At 31.0% G+C, this 16,608-nt stretch overlaps 2 protein-coding genes across 3 annotated transcripts; one reads left to right on the top strand and one right to left on the bottom strand.

The window, feature by feature from the left end:
• LOC105249921 (cytokine receptor-like) lies at window positions 1–5,785 on the top strand. Of its 2 annotated transcripts, none has more exons than XM_025406541.1 (9): window positions 1–135; window positions 1,079–1,318; window positions 2,203–2,493; window positions 3,443–3,751; window positions 3,896–4,113; window positions 4,185–4,353; window positions 4,513–4,821; window positions 4,903–5,051; window positions 5,120–5,785. In XM_025406541.1, exons 2-9 carry the CDS (start codon window positions 1,093–1,095, stop codon window positions 5,588–5,590), a joined length of 2,142 nt encoding a protein of 713 aa, XP_025262326.1. In that variant the 5' UTR covers window positions 1–135; window positions 1,079–1,092; the 3' UTR covers window positions 5,591–5,785. The 2 variants fall into 2 exon arrangements, with proteins under 2 accessions (XP_025262326.1, XP_011254013.2); XM_011255711.3 differs by having other exon boundaries at window positions 3,896–4,047.
• Window positions 5,786–8,795: 3,010 nt separating this feature from the next.
• LOC105249924 (S-adenosylhomocysteine hydrolase-like protein 1) lies at window positions 8,796–15,794 on the bottom strand. The gene is given in 12 exon segments (XM_011255717.3): window positions 8,796–9,594; window positions 9,680–9,800; window positions 10,270–10,447; window positions 10,449–10,517; window positions 10,673–10,838; window positions 10,924–11,076; window positions 11,166–11,316; window positions 11,536–11,860; window positions 12,684–12,877; window positions 13,216–13,300; window positions 13,977–14,024; window positions 15,573–15,794. Coding segments are annotated over 12 exon segments (1,599 nt in total). The 5' UTR covers window positions 15,675–15,794; the 3' UTR covers window positions 8,796–9,587.
• Between the last annotated feature and the right edge of the window lie 814 nt (window positions 15,795–16,608).

Below are 16,608 nucleotides of genomic sequence, written 5' to 3' on the forward strand. Positions count from 1 at the left end.
CGAATGTATTCTTTCTCACATGTTTATCCTTCACATTTCTTATATATTTTCTAGACAAGTTAGTTGTGCCTTAGCTTGGATACGAATCACATCTATTTCGACGGTCTTTCCTTCCTACATGCTATTTCGTTATCTGTAAGGAAACTTGACATTATAATATTTTCTTCTGTTATTACAACTTTAAATCGATTTTTGGAATTATATTAATTTGATTTATTATTTATATTAATTTAGATGTGTGTGTACATGTGTGTATATGTTAATATGAATATTTCTTTTTGTTCATATTCATTATGCTAAAGAGAATCTGAATTAGACTTAAAAACGTTTGTAATATTTTATAATTTTTATTGCAAATTATACACACACACACGCACTCTTATCATGTGTATTCTGTTTATTGTATTCTATTTATTTTTTTGATTCTGGTAATCTTTAAAATAAAAATACACAATAAAAAAAGTGGCACGGGCGACATATCGAGCCAATTGTCTGTAACAGTCCTTACTGTATCTTTTGTCGAATCTGTTTATATTTTACAATTTTATTTTTCCGATAGGTACAGTGAACTTTTTTTTGCTCTTCCTATTTATTTAACATCTTTCTCATGTTATGTTATTTATATTAATCAGAGTGCCAAATTTGTTCATATTCGTTACATTGAAGAGGATCTGAATTAAATCGAAACACTTGTAATATTTTATAACTTTTGTTGAAAATTATACTCTTAACTTTTGTTCTTTAATCCTTTATAGCTTTCCTTGTTTTATATGATTTGATCTTGTTGACTTATACTGATTTAGACATATTAAATTAATTATATATTTTGTTTTCATGTTATTAACATACGTTGATTAATATAACGAACTAAATTAACTATTTATTTTATTGTCATATTATTAATATACGTTGATTAACACATATTATAACTAGCATGATATACAATAACATTAAAAATTTAAAAAAAATGTAGATTAATTTAATAGTGTTGCAGTTAGAAATTTATATATGTATATACTTTGAAGTATATAGAAAGAGATATTAAAATTATTTCAAATCGAATCTCTTTATTTTTCAGTGAGAACACAAAATATGTCTTTAAACATCTCTATTATACGATATTCAAGAAGAATTCCTCACTTGTGTATATCTTCGATAATGAAATGCTATTTCAATAAAATATTTCACTTATCGATTGCACACAGACGAGATCATTCATGGGGAATTAGATGGATTTCTGTTGTTTTGAATTGCCTGTTCCTGATGATAAATGCGCAACAAGTCAAAGCAAACTTACCTGGACTAGAAACATCAGGATGTAAGCTTGAAATCTGATAAATTTACTTTTGTTTCACATAGCACGATACTTCTATAATGTTAAAAATTCCCATACATAACACGATAAATTTCTTATATATCTTAACAGATAATTTTCGCTAATAAGCATGAAAAATTTTGCGTATCCTTTATAATATATAATGTCATATCTTAGGATGTTTTGCTACTGATAATGAGTCACTCACCGTTTCATACCACCATATTCTCTTTACTTACAAATAATCGTTGGAATATGCTACATTACACACACAAAATTGCTACATTACAGTTACGAATAAATTATCAACTTATATTTTTATAAAGATAATTTTTTTTACTTTTATTATGTACAAATATATATAATAAACAAATTTCAAGGCGGTACATTTGTTAGATTTATATGCATTTTAAATTAGAGATAAAATATAAAAGCTGTTTGCTTTCGATCTTTTTCGCATACATGCTGCCTAATATATCAGGATTATAGATAAAATATATGTTTCAATATTCTCTATGATATTCTAGTTTTAAACTAAATGCATATATTTACATTTAACGCCAACATAATATAATGGATACTAAAATTATCTATATGATTGCATATGATTGAACATACAACCGACATTGCCTCTTTTTTATTGTATTTTTACATTTTATAATGTTATAACACACACATATTGCATATAATATTATAATATTGAATATTATATACATATGTAGAACTTACAACTAAAGTTATATTATACATATTTCTTTAAATAGCTTACTTATTCTCGCATTAATTTATTGTTAAATAAACATTATAAACAAATATTGTTTAATATTCTTAAGTTAGTATTTTTAAAACGTCCGAATATGTAATAAATTATATTTTACTTTTTATAGGGATGGTACCGGAAGGTGACATAATTGTCAAATATGGTGACAATCTGCAAATTTGGTGTAATTTAAATGAAACGTTTGTTGATAAAAATTATCCGGGTGCAAACTCCTGGAATATATATTTTACGAACAATTATGACAGAATAGAGGAGAAATTCATAACTAGAATCAATAAAACAACAGCACTGTTGAACATTGAATCACCCCCAGCCGGAATTTTTACATATGTTTGCAGTTTGGATCTACCTAATGGCGTAGACGTATTTGTTTATCTTAGTGAAGTTTTTGTTGCATGTAAGTATCGTATTCATTTGTGAATTATCTTTTCCATATAATTTCAAGTTACATATTTCTTCAAGAATACTTTTCTTTTCTTCAATTATACTATCTAAAAGGGATATATTTTATTTATTTCCGTTCTATAAAGTAAAAATTAAAAATATATAATACTGTATGATATACCCTTGATACAAATAATCTGAAAAATTTTCTCATGAAGGAAATACAAAAATACTACACTACTTGCGATCATTATGTATATCTAAAATATAAATATTTTCATTACAATGGAAATATATGGTTACTGTAGTAGAAATGCATAGTTATCCTCTTATCAGAACATAATATTCGACGTGATGTTTTATGGAAACAATATGGTACATTGATTCTCTGTTCATTAAAATTATGAGTTTGATATACATATGTCTTAGAAACCATTTTGCTATTATCAACTATAAAAATTACTAAAAAGGAGACATTGTATAATATTATTCAAATAATTTCTTATCTTGTAAAACTTGTGTACATTAAGCTATTACTCAGTTCCACTCGTTTGCAAAAGCAATATTTGAGATAAATATTCACATACAATATAAATTACATACTTTATTCATATATTTACTTAAAACAAATTATAATTTATTTTTTAAATATTATATATTTTGTATATGTTGCATTAAATTGCTTCTTATTGTATAAAATCTGTGTAAATATGGAAATGATAAAAATTGAGAATTTATATTAAATGAAGTAGCCTCTAGTAAAACTGATACAAAAAAAACAAATCATAACAATGTTTATGAATGCAAATTCGAACAAAGACAATTCGCAGCGAGATTTATTAGCGGAAATATTACAGATCAAACATATTGAAAACTGAAAGATTTATTTAAAAATTAATTATGTAATTATAATAGATAAATATTTGTCCTTTTTATGTGATGTATTTTATTTTATTCGACAGACGAACCTCAACTGCCAAGTAATTTTACTTGTAGATTCTATAATTGGGAAAGTATAACATGTAAATGGAACGTATCACAACACTATACTCTAACGACTCATAAATTATTCTATATAGTAGACACAGCAAGAAGACAAGAATTTGTTCCTTGTCCTATAGAAGAAGCAAAGGATTATTCTTGCACTTGGACTCAATATACAAATCCGATATACAATCAAACACAGGAAAACTATACGTTTGTAATGCAAATTGAAAATATGTTTGACACGAAATTATTCACATATAATACTATCGATCATTTCGCTTTAGGTATATAAATATTTTATTAGTCATTGGATTACTTCTTTTCATATAATGAAATGATGTCATGTAGAATAAATAATAAGACATATGATCTTTGAGTATAGTATACACTTTTGACATCCAACAATGAAATTATGTCATTATTTTCAGTTATTCCTGCAAAACCTACGCATCTATCGGTGATTAACAAATCATCGAATAGTGCAAAGTTATGCTGGCAATCCCCCTTTTCGATGAACAATTTTCCTCCCGGTTTAACTCATAAAGTTATATACCAGAATCTTTGGGAAAAAGATTGGAGGGTAGGAACAATTTACTACATTAACAGCGATATTTTCTATCTCTATAGATATAATTCATCGTTTATTGTAATTATTGTAATTAAACGTAGTTTATGAAACGATGATATAATTTCGATTGAGTGGTATCTTATTCATAGATTATTAATATTGATACGGAGCCTCATTTGCACAAGAGATGTTCTACTCTTACCGGATTATACGCTAATACCGAGTATGATGCATACGTTTATTTAAGAAGCTCTAAGGCCGTAGGAGAGGATATGTATAGTGAGCCCGCTGCTATTATATTCAGCACATTACCAACGTGTAAGTGAATACATAAAATAGGAAGAAAATTTATTGTCTTTGATTTATTTTTATTTTATTTATATTTACAGTACGATAAATATAAAATTACTTTAATATATAATAAATTTTAATAGATAGATTAGAATTAAATAATTATTTTACCATTCAATTTTTTAGTACCTAGCTTTCCACCGCAAACCGATATTGGTAGCTTCGAAATTGTCGAAAACAATGGAATCAGGGACGTATATTTATATTGGCAAATGATACAGGAATATCACGAAAATGGTAATAAATTTAAGTATTGGATTAATCATATGGAAGAAAATGATCATAAAATAGTTCTCGAACCGAACGAGATGACCAAGACGTATGCCAAGTTTAATGGACTCAGCTTTAACAAATACCGATTTAAGATTGTCTCCCAAAATGAAATCGGCATTAGTAAGAATTATACGGAAATTATTGTACCTAGTCAAGATAAGAGTGAGTATATCAAGAAGATTAGTGCTAAAAAAAGCTACATAAATTATTGCGAGCAGTTAATATGAGATATTTTTCGGACAGTGCCACGTGAACCGATAGAATTTACAAAAATGGCTTTCGAAAAAGGACTGTACGAATTATCTTGGGTGCCGCCGATTAGGCATGAAACCATCACGAATTATACCATCTTTTGGTGCGATAGCAAACGCGATCGTCCTTATCAGTGCACAGTATGTATTTTCTCTGTCATTTATTTGTAGAATAATTTTGCGCGCAAATTAAAATGATACATCTGCAGGGTTACTTAAACTGGACACATGTATCCATGAATACTACCGTCTATAATATAACTGTGCCAAATCCGAACAAAATATATCAATTCGCAATTTCTGCAAATGCAAATGAGGGCAGCAGCGGTATGGTGTGGTCATCTTGCACGGTGATTCGCTCAAAAGAGCTCGGTAGAATGAAATTCATATGGATTAATCGTTTCGGATTAGACTTCATCGAGGTCGCATGGTACTTTGACTGTTCAGATCGTATTGGGGTCATCAAAGAAATCAAAACTTACTATTGCCCTGTTGTGTCAGTGTCAAGTAAATTTTGCACGAAATCCAAGCGCAATATTAGCGTCAAATACCATCCATACAAGTCGTACGGCATTGTCGAAAACTTAATGCGCCATACTACATATAAACTCGAACTCGCGATGGTGACCAAGTATGATGAGAGTCAACCTAGTAGGGCCTTATATCAAACTACTTTATGAGACGGCATCCAGTTTTTCGTCTTAGAATCTTTGATTGCAAAACTGTTGGAAAACAATATAAATTTAGAGCTATTAACATTTACAATACTTACAACAATAAATATCTAACGGGACTTTGGTCCGAAATTGGAGAAGATAATTGTTTTAGTAATGGTCAGTATTTTATTGAGGATGAAGACAAAAATTATTATGACTATCTATTATAAATATTCACGTTTATAAATATTTGTGTGTAAATACTATTTTTGATATGTAAATATTTACGTATATATTATAATATTATAACATAAATATGATAATATATTTATGTAAATATTATTATTCTTAATATTGTTTTTAAATATTATTAATACATTATTCTTTTTTATAAAATAACAATATCGGTAATCGTGATACTCGGAAGTATGATGTAATGTATTAGCAAAATTTTGCATTATGCAAAATAAGATAAAGACAACATTTTCTTAACGATTGTTATTGTTTATAAAATTAAACAAATTTTTAAAAATAATAAATGATTGTTATTGTTTATGAAATTAAACGACTTTTTAAAATAATAATATAGTTTAATGAATCAGAAATTGAGTTGAACTTTTTTTTTGTCTAACTCATTATCTAAATTGTTTACCTAATTTTTTTCTATAATTTTTTAGTGAAATATTGACTTTGTATGCATTGCGATTTTCTTTTCACTTTAATATAGCAAATGTAATAATATCAAACTCACATTTTTAATCGGATTTAAGTAGAATTTTATACAAATATTCTTATTAGAATATATGTATTTTCTATATAACAGGATTATAACCCGATTTGTGATAATAATTCTAAGCGTTATTGGATTTATCACTGGCATACCGATTATTTTGTGCTGTGCACATTATTGAAAAAGATAAAAAATTGTAATTTTACATATAAAATGTAATTTTAACCCAACAAAAATTTCTTTGCATTTCATGCGATTAATTAAGGATTAACGTTGTTTCTGTTGATGATTGATTCTTAATGTATTGCGATTATTCTTAATTATTGCTTAATTCTTTATTTATTAATTTTTATTGCGTTATCGCTACTGCCGAATTACGATCTCTCGATATTGCTGAAACATCTACAACACATTTGCAGACATTTTGATTCATTTTGCGTGACAGAATTATGATTGCTCAAGGAAAAACAATAGTACACTATAAATTATTGCACGCGAATACAACAAGAATAACATCATTTTTTAAATATAAATTATCTATATTTTTTAATTCAGATACATATATTGCAAAACATTATATAGTGAAGCTTTTTCATTTTTACAAGTGTCGAATGCAAAAACTGCTTCAATTCCTTCGCTTATACATATGATTTATCTGTTGTTGCCTTTCGATAATTATGAACTTCATAAATATGAATCACGAGTAAAATTATTGTAATTAATTATGTATTAAGGAACTCTTTTACAATTGCATTATATTATAGTACATACAGTAAGGAAAGACAAAATTAAGGATAATAAAATAAGACGAATAAGAAAAACGTACGAATGTTGCACTCCATAGGCATCATAAAATAGCAAAACAATTGTAAATTGTTCTGAATCCCCATAAAAGCTTAACATATATCTAGGCATTCATACTACATAAATGATATATTTATTAATATTATATTAATTTTATAAAATGTTTTTGTATTGTTCTCAATTTAGAATGAAATAAAATAGGGAATAAATGCTCTTAAAATATGTTTTAATACTGCGTTCTTGAAAAATAAGAATACTTGGCTTCTTAAAAGAAATTTTTCTATATATATTTTTAATTATATATAATCTCCAATTCTATGATTATAAACATTTATTTGAAAACCTGCATATAATTAAATTTATTTCGATCGCTTTTTGAAAGATGCCTATTCATTCTGAGTTTGAGAATATTATTAGTATAAAATAAGAATAAATCGAGATGATATCGTTCCTTCTCTTTTCATGCTGGGTAAAATCTAATATATATTTATATATATTTCTTCGGTTAATACAGGGTATCTGAAATGATGCACTAAACTTTAGGAGCGTATTCTGGAGGTCAAAATAAGACTGTTTTTTCTTATTAACATGGATCCGTAAATGAACTTTCCTCCGAGCTAAAATTCGAAAATGTGTGAAATTGATCAAACACCCACAACGCAAATTTATTTATCTCTCAAGAAAGGGTGATCAACCTTCTGTCATTTTTTTTTTGAAATACAGCCAATTTTCAATTTTTTCCCAAACTTTAGGGGCCTCTAGCTCGGAGGAGGATTTATTTGCAGACCCATGTTCATAGGAAAAAAAAGTCTCATTTTGACCTCTAGAATACGCTCCTAAAGTTTAGTGCATCATTTCAGATACACTCTGTATATTGTCATATTTGAAGCTGTAAATTAATCACGATTTTAATTGCTATTATAAATATGGGTGCTATTCTAAGGAAAAACAATGTACGGTCAATTCTCTTTAAATGTAGTAAGCGTTTATTTTTTTCTAATAAACGTGGGGTATGCAAATTCTTGTGTCGCAAGGCAAAGTTAACAATAATTAACAGACTATAATCTATGACAACTTATTGCCTATTTCGTGTTAATATCTTTTTCCTCCGTAAATAATTATATACATATGGAGCTTTTGGATTATCTGCCTGCAAAATATGGCATTCCCGCGTCTCTTTCTCGAAGAAAGGATGATGTATAAATAGTCGTGAATGGTGTATCGTTTCTCACGGAGCGGGCGTATACACACACACACACACACGCACGAACAACACACAAATACATACACGCATACATAACACATACACACATACGCCCCACATGTAATTTCATTATTATAAGGGCACAATAAATTCATTGACTAATATGCAGCAGTATCCGCACACAATGCAACGGTACGCGCTAAAAAATAATGTGATACGTATATATGTATATAAATTTATGTATAACACACACGATACAGAAGATTCAAGAAAGAATTCAAATTTTTCATTCAGAGATAAAATATTTAAAAATGATATCAGAAAACTCATTAAAAAGAAATCGAAAAACTTGAATATTCTGAACTTTTATTTTATAATTATTTTTCTGTTTTGACCTTTCTGCCTATGCATGTGTATAAAATGTATATACATACATACATACACACATACATACATACATATGTATATATATAATATTACATTATATGTATATTATATATAAATATATGTTCCTTTTTATATATTATTAAAAACGTTTGTATCATTTATAAACTATAATACTACAGTTTATTGGAAGTGTCTAATGGACAGATGCATTTTACTTACCGCATCGATTTGCAAATTATATAGAACTCGTATCTACAACATTCGTCCAGCAGTTTGCACACGTAGTTTTGCTGGCGTGCACAGTCCGGTCAATTTTTTAAAGCTTCCCTTTTTCTCTCTATTCATCTCGATGAATGTAGGCTCTACATTCACACATTTTCAGAAAGAAAACTGTTATAAAAGTTAATCAGATACATAAATTCAATAATTAAAATTTTATGGCTGGACAGAGTATTTTTGATAGATATGTTATTTGAAGGGTACATACTTTTAAAAAATATATAAGATATTCAACATGTTGAAAATAACTTATATATTTTGTACTTTTTTCAAATACACTTTGTCCAGCCTCGGTAGTGATTTCTAATATCGATTATTAAATAACTGCTTAAATCAGAGGATGTTCATGACATTATTAACGCATTCCTTGCGGATGATTAGCACGATGGCAATGCGGAATCAAATCACGCGGATGTCTCGACGAAGGTTGTACCATAAATAAAAATCTCTTATCGATTTTACGACAACAGAGAGTGAACGATAATGGGGTAAAAAGAAAGCCAACTTCGGCATAAAGTCAAGGAAGGGTAGTTGTTTTTTTTTAATACTTGTGAAAATGTGTAATGCTGAGTAAGTGTTGCACTACATCAATGCCACATTACTCGTCCATTGGTTTTTTAGTAGCTGAAACAGATCCACAGTAGGTAGATAACACAAATAAAACACACACAATCAATTAATCACTCTCATAACAGAACTTGATACTAACCGATAGTAATTAGGCTTAAACGGACCAGCCTTGTTGAGACCCATATATTTTGCCTGTTCATCCGTCAATTCCGTTAGATGTGCGTCAAACGTGGGTAAATGTAGTGATGCGACGTACTCATCTGCATAAATGGACATTATGATTTAGTAGGTATTTATTACTTTAATACGATACTAATAAATTAGTAGAAATATAATAGATAACAACCCAGACAGCACACATGTCCAAAAGACATCTAAAAGACGACTTGAAGACGTCTTAAATCCTTTAGACATCTTTAAGACATCTTTTGGCTTTTTTGTGCTGTCTGGGAGGAGATAAAATATTAAATTGGTTAGATTAAAGTATTTTGCCGGTTTTTGTTTCATCATTAAGTCATTTAAATATTCTAAAAATATTGAAAAATTAGAGAAAAAAACGTTTCACACACACACACACACACACACACACACAATGATGACTACATCAGTGAATAAGGATCATTTCGAAATTATATATATGTATATATATTTTAGCTATGAATACGATGCAAAAAGACTTTGAAATTAATTTAGTATCTTTTGTTATTGTATTATAGTTTCTGTACGCACCCATTTTCTTCGGCAGCAGATAAACATCACTTTTGTATCGTCCTGGTGGCGCGTTAAACAGTTCGATGAGGGCTAATGCTTGTGTAGCGGCAGTAATCGACACCACGAAAGATGGAATACTCGAGCACGACAAGTTTACTAAACGACCCTCTGCCAAGAGTATTATGCGCTTACCATCCCGGCCAAATAACGTGGTCCACTTGTGATCTCACTTTTTCCCAAGTCAAATCAGGCGTACGTAAACTGTTCTGTTAAGAACATATTTAAGGGGACTTAATCCTCTCGATCTCTCTTGAGCGTGGAATCGTCATATCGAATCGATCGCTCGAGAAAATCGAGAGTCGCTATAACTGCCGGTCGCGAAATTACGCGCGCCAAATAAAGTAGATAAAGTGAGACATACAACGTCTATCTCCGTGTTGCTGTGACCCATGTTGCACACGACGCATCCGTTTTTCATTTTGTCCATGTGCTCGCGCGTGACCACGTTCTTATTGCCCGTTGCTGTAATGACAATGTCTACATTTCGTATGACTTCATTGAGTTTCATCACTCTGAAGCCGTCCATGCTGTAATGCAACAACACATGTATATATGATTCTACTCGGATAATTTGGCTGCAAAAATTAATTTGTCCAAGCAAGCCTTCCTTACCTGGCTTGCAGAGCGCATATGGGATCGATCTCGGTGATATATACAATACACCCTAAACCTTTGAGAGCTTGGCAACATCCCTTTCCAACTTCTCCATAACCGCATATCACAACTTGTTTACCGCCAAACATAATATCTGTGGATCTTTTTAAACTGTAAATAATACATATTTTCGATAATTGAAAACTGCTGAGCAAGTTTTAGATATTTTTTTCTCGAAACGATTTATGTAACTAACTTACCTATCAATGATGCTCTCGCGACAACTGTAGAGATTATCGAATTTCGTCTTTGTTACACTGTCATTTACATTCATCGCGGGGACAGATAATTTACCTGCCTTTGACAATTGATACAATCTATGTACACCTGTTACACTCTCTTCGACAATCCCTACAAGAACATATATTCTCGTTTTATATATTCATTCATAAATCAAATGTCATATGTCATATTTTTCATTTTTTCCTTAAGAATTTCAATTTTATTTTTATTTTGTCGTTGATATTGATACTATTATTATATTAAATTATTTTTTTTAAATTAAAAATCTTTCCTATACGAAACTAATAAGTTATAATGTTACAGCAAACATTGTAGAATGAAATAAACCTTGAATCATTTTGAACATAGCGTTGTATTTTTTGAGCATTAAGTGGGTAGCATCGCCACCATCGTCCAGTATCATGTTGGGTTGCCAATTCTCGGCCGCTACGCACTTGTCGATACACCACCAGAAATCCTCCTCGGTTTCGCCGCGCCACGCAAACACCGGATATCCGGCATATGCCAACGCCGCGGCCACTTCGTTCTGCGTGGAATAAATGTTGCACGCCGCCCATCGCACCTGTGCACCCAGTTCTACCAGTGTCTCAATCAGCACTGCAGTCTGCGCGTTGATATGAGTGCATCCCACAATCTTGGCGTTTTTCAACGGCTATGCAAAATTAGAGTATTAGAATTAAATCGAATGTAGAATTAAGGGGTTATACCTAATCAGCAAGTCGAAAAAAACGTATTTTTGGAGAATTTAAAAAAAACTGTTAGGTATTTTTATCGATTCTTTATCATAATATATATCTATCAAAAAAGTTTTCATAATTTTTTCAGTTAAAAATCGAGAAGAATCATCGAGAAATGTAGGCACAGTAGCTATTTTCCAGAGACATCTTTTTTCGGAGGCGCTTGGCAGTGAGCAAGATTACGGAGCTGGATCATCTGAAATAAAAAATTCAAAAGAATTTAGCTTTCATATGAATTGATCTAATTCATGAACGAAGGGATTTTAATTTTGATGAAACCTTTTTTTTTATTAACAAAAGAACGAAAAGTTTTAACACAAAAAATTCGTATTTTTGCGTCAAACGTCTGTCATTATCAAAAATCAATTTTTTGTAAAATCCTTCGTTCATGAACTAGATCAATTCATACGAAAGTTAAATTCTTTTGAATTTTTTATTTCAGATGATCCAGCTCCGAGTAATCTTGCTCACCGCCAAGCGCCTCCGAAAAAAGATGTCTCTGAAAAATAGCTACTGTGTCTACATTTCTCGATATTTTTAATTAAAAAATTATGAAAACTTCTTTGATAGATATATATTATGATAAAGAATCGATGAAATAAAAATACCTAACAGTTTTTTTTTTAATTTCCCAAAAATATGTTTTTTTCGACTTGCTGACTAGCGTATAATCCCTTAATAACAATCAATAATCAACAAAGAATAATCTTTCCATTATCATGAAAGAAAGAGATACACCTTGTCGTCCGCTGCGCGTTTCCGCAACGCCATGATTCCTGGCATTTCTTGCTCGGCGATCTCGATCTCCCTACGTCCAAAAGCATGCTGATTGATATTGCGCACACAGAAATCCGTAAAGCCCTTCTCCGTCTTCTGAATTTTCTCGCGCGGCGAGACGTCGTCTTCATCGGATGAGCTTCCTGTATAAGAGGCTAAAGTAGCGCAAAATGCCGAAAAACATTGATTATTAGTAACATCAAAGTGCAAGTGCAAACTATCTACAGAAGCAACTAATTGCTTGAGTTATTTGAGATTACAACTGTTGCTAATTCTAAATACAAAGTAAAGCTACGAATAATGCTGTGGAATAATAATATGGAATATAACACTTTAAATGCTTCAATGCTGGTGATAATTGAGGTAGAAATAAATAAATTGAAGTTGAGGAATATTAATATGATAAAAAGGTAAGTTACAAGAAGTTATTTTTCCTTCAAAAAGCGAGATACACACAGAAAATTCACGTGTATTATCACGAACACGCCCGTACCAGAACTGTAACTATCGGTGCTACTGGCCGACAAGGAGCGGCTCCGGTAACGGCTGGACTTCTTCAGCGCTCCAGATTTTGAATCCTAGAAATTGAAAGATACAATTAATTCAAATCCTGACTGTGTAAATATGTTTCATTTCTAAAAGGGCCCGCATCGAAGAAGCTACAAACTGAAGAGTGCGTATGAAGCTTTAGCTTGTTGCATTAAATGTGTATACAGATCAATATATGCATAGACGATTTATATTTATGTCAAAAAAATTTTTTTATATATTATTACATCGTACATGATAAATATTTTCATATTTCTCAAGTGCATTTCAAAAAAGAGTGTGAAAGAGAGAACATTCTAATAATATATAAAAAATTCTAAATAAAAATATATTTATTATTATTACTAATAAATTAATATATTAATAATATATTAATTTATTAGTAATAATATATTATAGTAATATATTATAGTAATAATAATATATTAATAATATATAAGTAATATATTTATTATTATTACTAGGAGAAATAATTTATTATTACTAATAAAATTATATTTTATTAATATATAATCGTCTCATTATATATTAGTCTGTACTATCTAACTGACAAGCGAGAATGAAATTCTGACCAGCAATGACATTTATATGGCAAAAGGAGATAAAGCCAAGTCTTGAGGAAAAATAGCAAGGATGGCATTCTATGGATATTAGGTACAAGTTTACAAGTTTGCATGTTTTATACACATATATACTCTTACTTACTAATTTTGTTCTCGCGCCGTGAAAGGCATTATTTGATGCCTCTAGGCTCTGAAATCACAACAACCACCATATCATGATTCAGATGCATCAAGTGTACGCAATACAGTCCGTAGTTTGGTACAAAACTCCCAAAAATTGTACAGCATAAAATATGTATAGGAATTTTTCGTTGATAATTTTTTTTACATCTCGTTCTCACACCTTATATAATCTTAATTACAAATAATATTTTTGAAAAATGAATTTTACATATAAATCAGAATATAATAATTATCATACTCTATAATTATTAATTAAGAGAGAAAGAGAGAGAGAAAAAGAGAGAAAGAAAGAGAGAAAGAGATAGACATTGTATATAAAATGTTTTTTAAATAAAATTAATTGAGAATGATAATTGTAAATCTTTTTTTCTTGTTTTTTTTTATAATTTTGCTATTCAATCGAAATACTCCAATTATTTAAGCACAATTAAGGGAATTGTTTTAGGAAATATATTAGATCCCGTTGCGTTGTGCTTCTCAGATATTTTCTTTTTGCATTCAATATAATTCATGTAGTGCTAATTGTGCCACGCCTAAATGGTGTGTCTAGGCTTATGAGCGATGCATGAGTGATTGGTACCGAACCTACGGACTACTGTGTGAATAATGCTCTATATGTAAAATAATATTTAAGCATTGTAAATGCCAAGTCAGGCACTATGTGTGGAATTGCATGCATTCACTTCTTCAAATTGCTATTGTTATTTTAATAAAAAAATTGCTATTGTTAATTAATAAAATATATTAACAGTAACAGCTTTTACATATGTGTGCCTGGAAAATATATCTGTGTACAAAAGAGAATATAAGATATAAATTTGTATATATTAAAATTGAACAAAATATGCTAAACAATTTCAATCTCCTGATCTTCTTGTGGAATAAATAAACTTCTGTCAGATTTCTGTTTACTTGCCTTTAGGAAAATAAACAATATCTAGTTATCTCAATTATCTCAATTATTATCTCAATCACTTAATCAATAATAAGATACATATAATTAAAAAAAGAAAGAAATTTGGAAGAACTTATAATCTGGTCAGTTGCAAACAGAAATTCCAATATCCTCATAGTATACAAGTCTGCATTTAGATAGCTTTTAACCAACGCCCATTCATCAACGAGCGACTCGTCAATTAATACCATGTGTCCAATTATATAACAGCCATATGTGGTCACAAGACTTTGATGGATTAGGCAAGACGTGACACACAATAGAAATACAGGTGAGGAACTGATAAAGAGAATGACAGACGAGGAAAGAGGGAGGAAAGAGAAAGAGAAAGATAGAAGGAAACCAATATAAATAGAGAGAGAAAGAAGAGACAAACATCGCAATTTTCTCGTGTTTTCGAAACAAGCAACGCTCGATATGATCAGGGACACGGTTGATGACGATATTTCGCGGGTCTCGGGCTCGTGAAAAATTCCATCCAGTAAGAACGGCGGCAAATACGACCGCTACGACTTACAGCTGTTAGATTAGCCGAAGCGTCGTCCCGATTGCGCGAGACGCTCCAACACTTTTATCACATTAAAACCTGGCTCGATTTACCTTCATGCTGGACGCCGGATCGGTGACCGGGCCATCGGCGAGCGTGCCCCTCGTCTCCTTCCCGGACGACGTGCTGTTCACACCGTCCCCGCTGTCGGCCATTTTTCGAATGCACGTCCGCGAGACTTGCCGATCGACCACCAGGTGTCGCCCCGCGCGCGCGGATCAGGACCGTAGCTACCCAGCAAACACCAAGTAACATTTATACAAGGTGTTCCAAAAGTCACAATCAATCTTTCAAAGACAGACTCCTAGGATCATCTGAAGACGATTTTTAGATTCTTATCATTAATAACATAATTATTGAGATATTTATTTCACATAACGGTACTTGCCCCCCCCGTTCCTCGCCGAAAGTATCCGGACTTGACAGCGACAGCGTATTAACCCAGTGTTGGGATGCGGGGCCGTTTTTTCGCGCATGCGCGGCAGTAATGGCGGATAACCAGCGATGTATCACATGTAGAAGATTTGGCGGGCTTTATGGTTTATGTAAAATTAAGAAATGATTTCAAGTCTCATAACTCAAAAAATACTCGATAAAAAAATGTTTATTTATAGTGTTTTGGAAAGCTCTCGAGATAAGCTATAAGAATATGCAAAAATATATAGGGTGTTCCATTTAAGAAATTCAAAATGATCTTCACATAATCTTCATGTGACTCTTCAAGGTCAAACTAATGATACCATCTTATGCCCCCCTAGAAACCATACAACTTTTGTCTGAAACATCTTTTTCTAAAATTAAAAATAAGAAAGTTATTTGGGGTGGAACATTAAAATGGGACACCCTGTAAATATACATACAATATAAATATATCCAGATAAAAATGTGTGTTGTTGATCACCCGAAACAATTTTCTAAGAGAAAATTTTTTCGGGCGACCAGTGGCACACCTTCTCGTCCGTATTAAATACTCCATTGAGGCCTCGTTTGCCGCGCATGCGCGAAAAACCGGCCGCGCATCCCAACACTATACTAACCGTGCGGAAAACACCGGCGCCCGTCCACCGATGCGTGTGCCCACCCAGCAAG

Source organism: Camponotus floridanus, unplaced genomic scaffold (assembly GCF_003227725.1).
Source record: "Camponotus floridanus strain SB8 unplaced genomic scaffold, Cflo_v7.5 scaffold148, whole genome shotgun sequence".
In the NCBI taxonomy this organism is placed as follows: domain Eukaryota; kingdom Metazoa; phylum Arthropoda; class Insecta; order Hymenoptera; family Formicidae; genus Camponotus; species Camponotus floridanus.

Coding starts and splice junctions, on each gene's coding strand:
- LOC105249921 (XM_025406541.1), top strand. CDS start 1,093: ATGTCTTTAAACATCTCTATTATACGATATTCAAGAAGAATTCCTCAC. Junction 1,319..2,202: donor TGGACTAGAAACATCAGGAT/GTAAGCTTGAAA, acceptor TACTTTTTATAG/GGATGGTACCGGAAGGTGAC. Junction 5,052..5,119: donor ATCGTCCTTATCAGTGCACA/GTATGTATTTTC, acceptor ATACATCTGCAG/GGTTACTTAAACTGGACACA.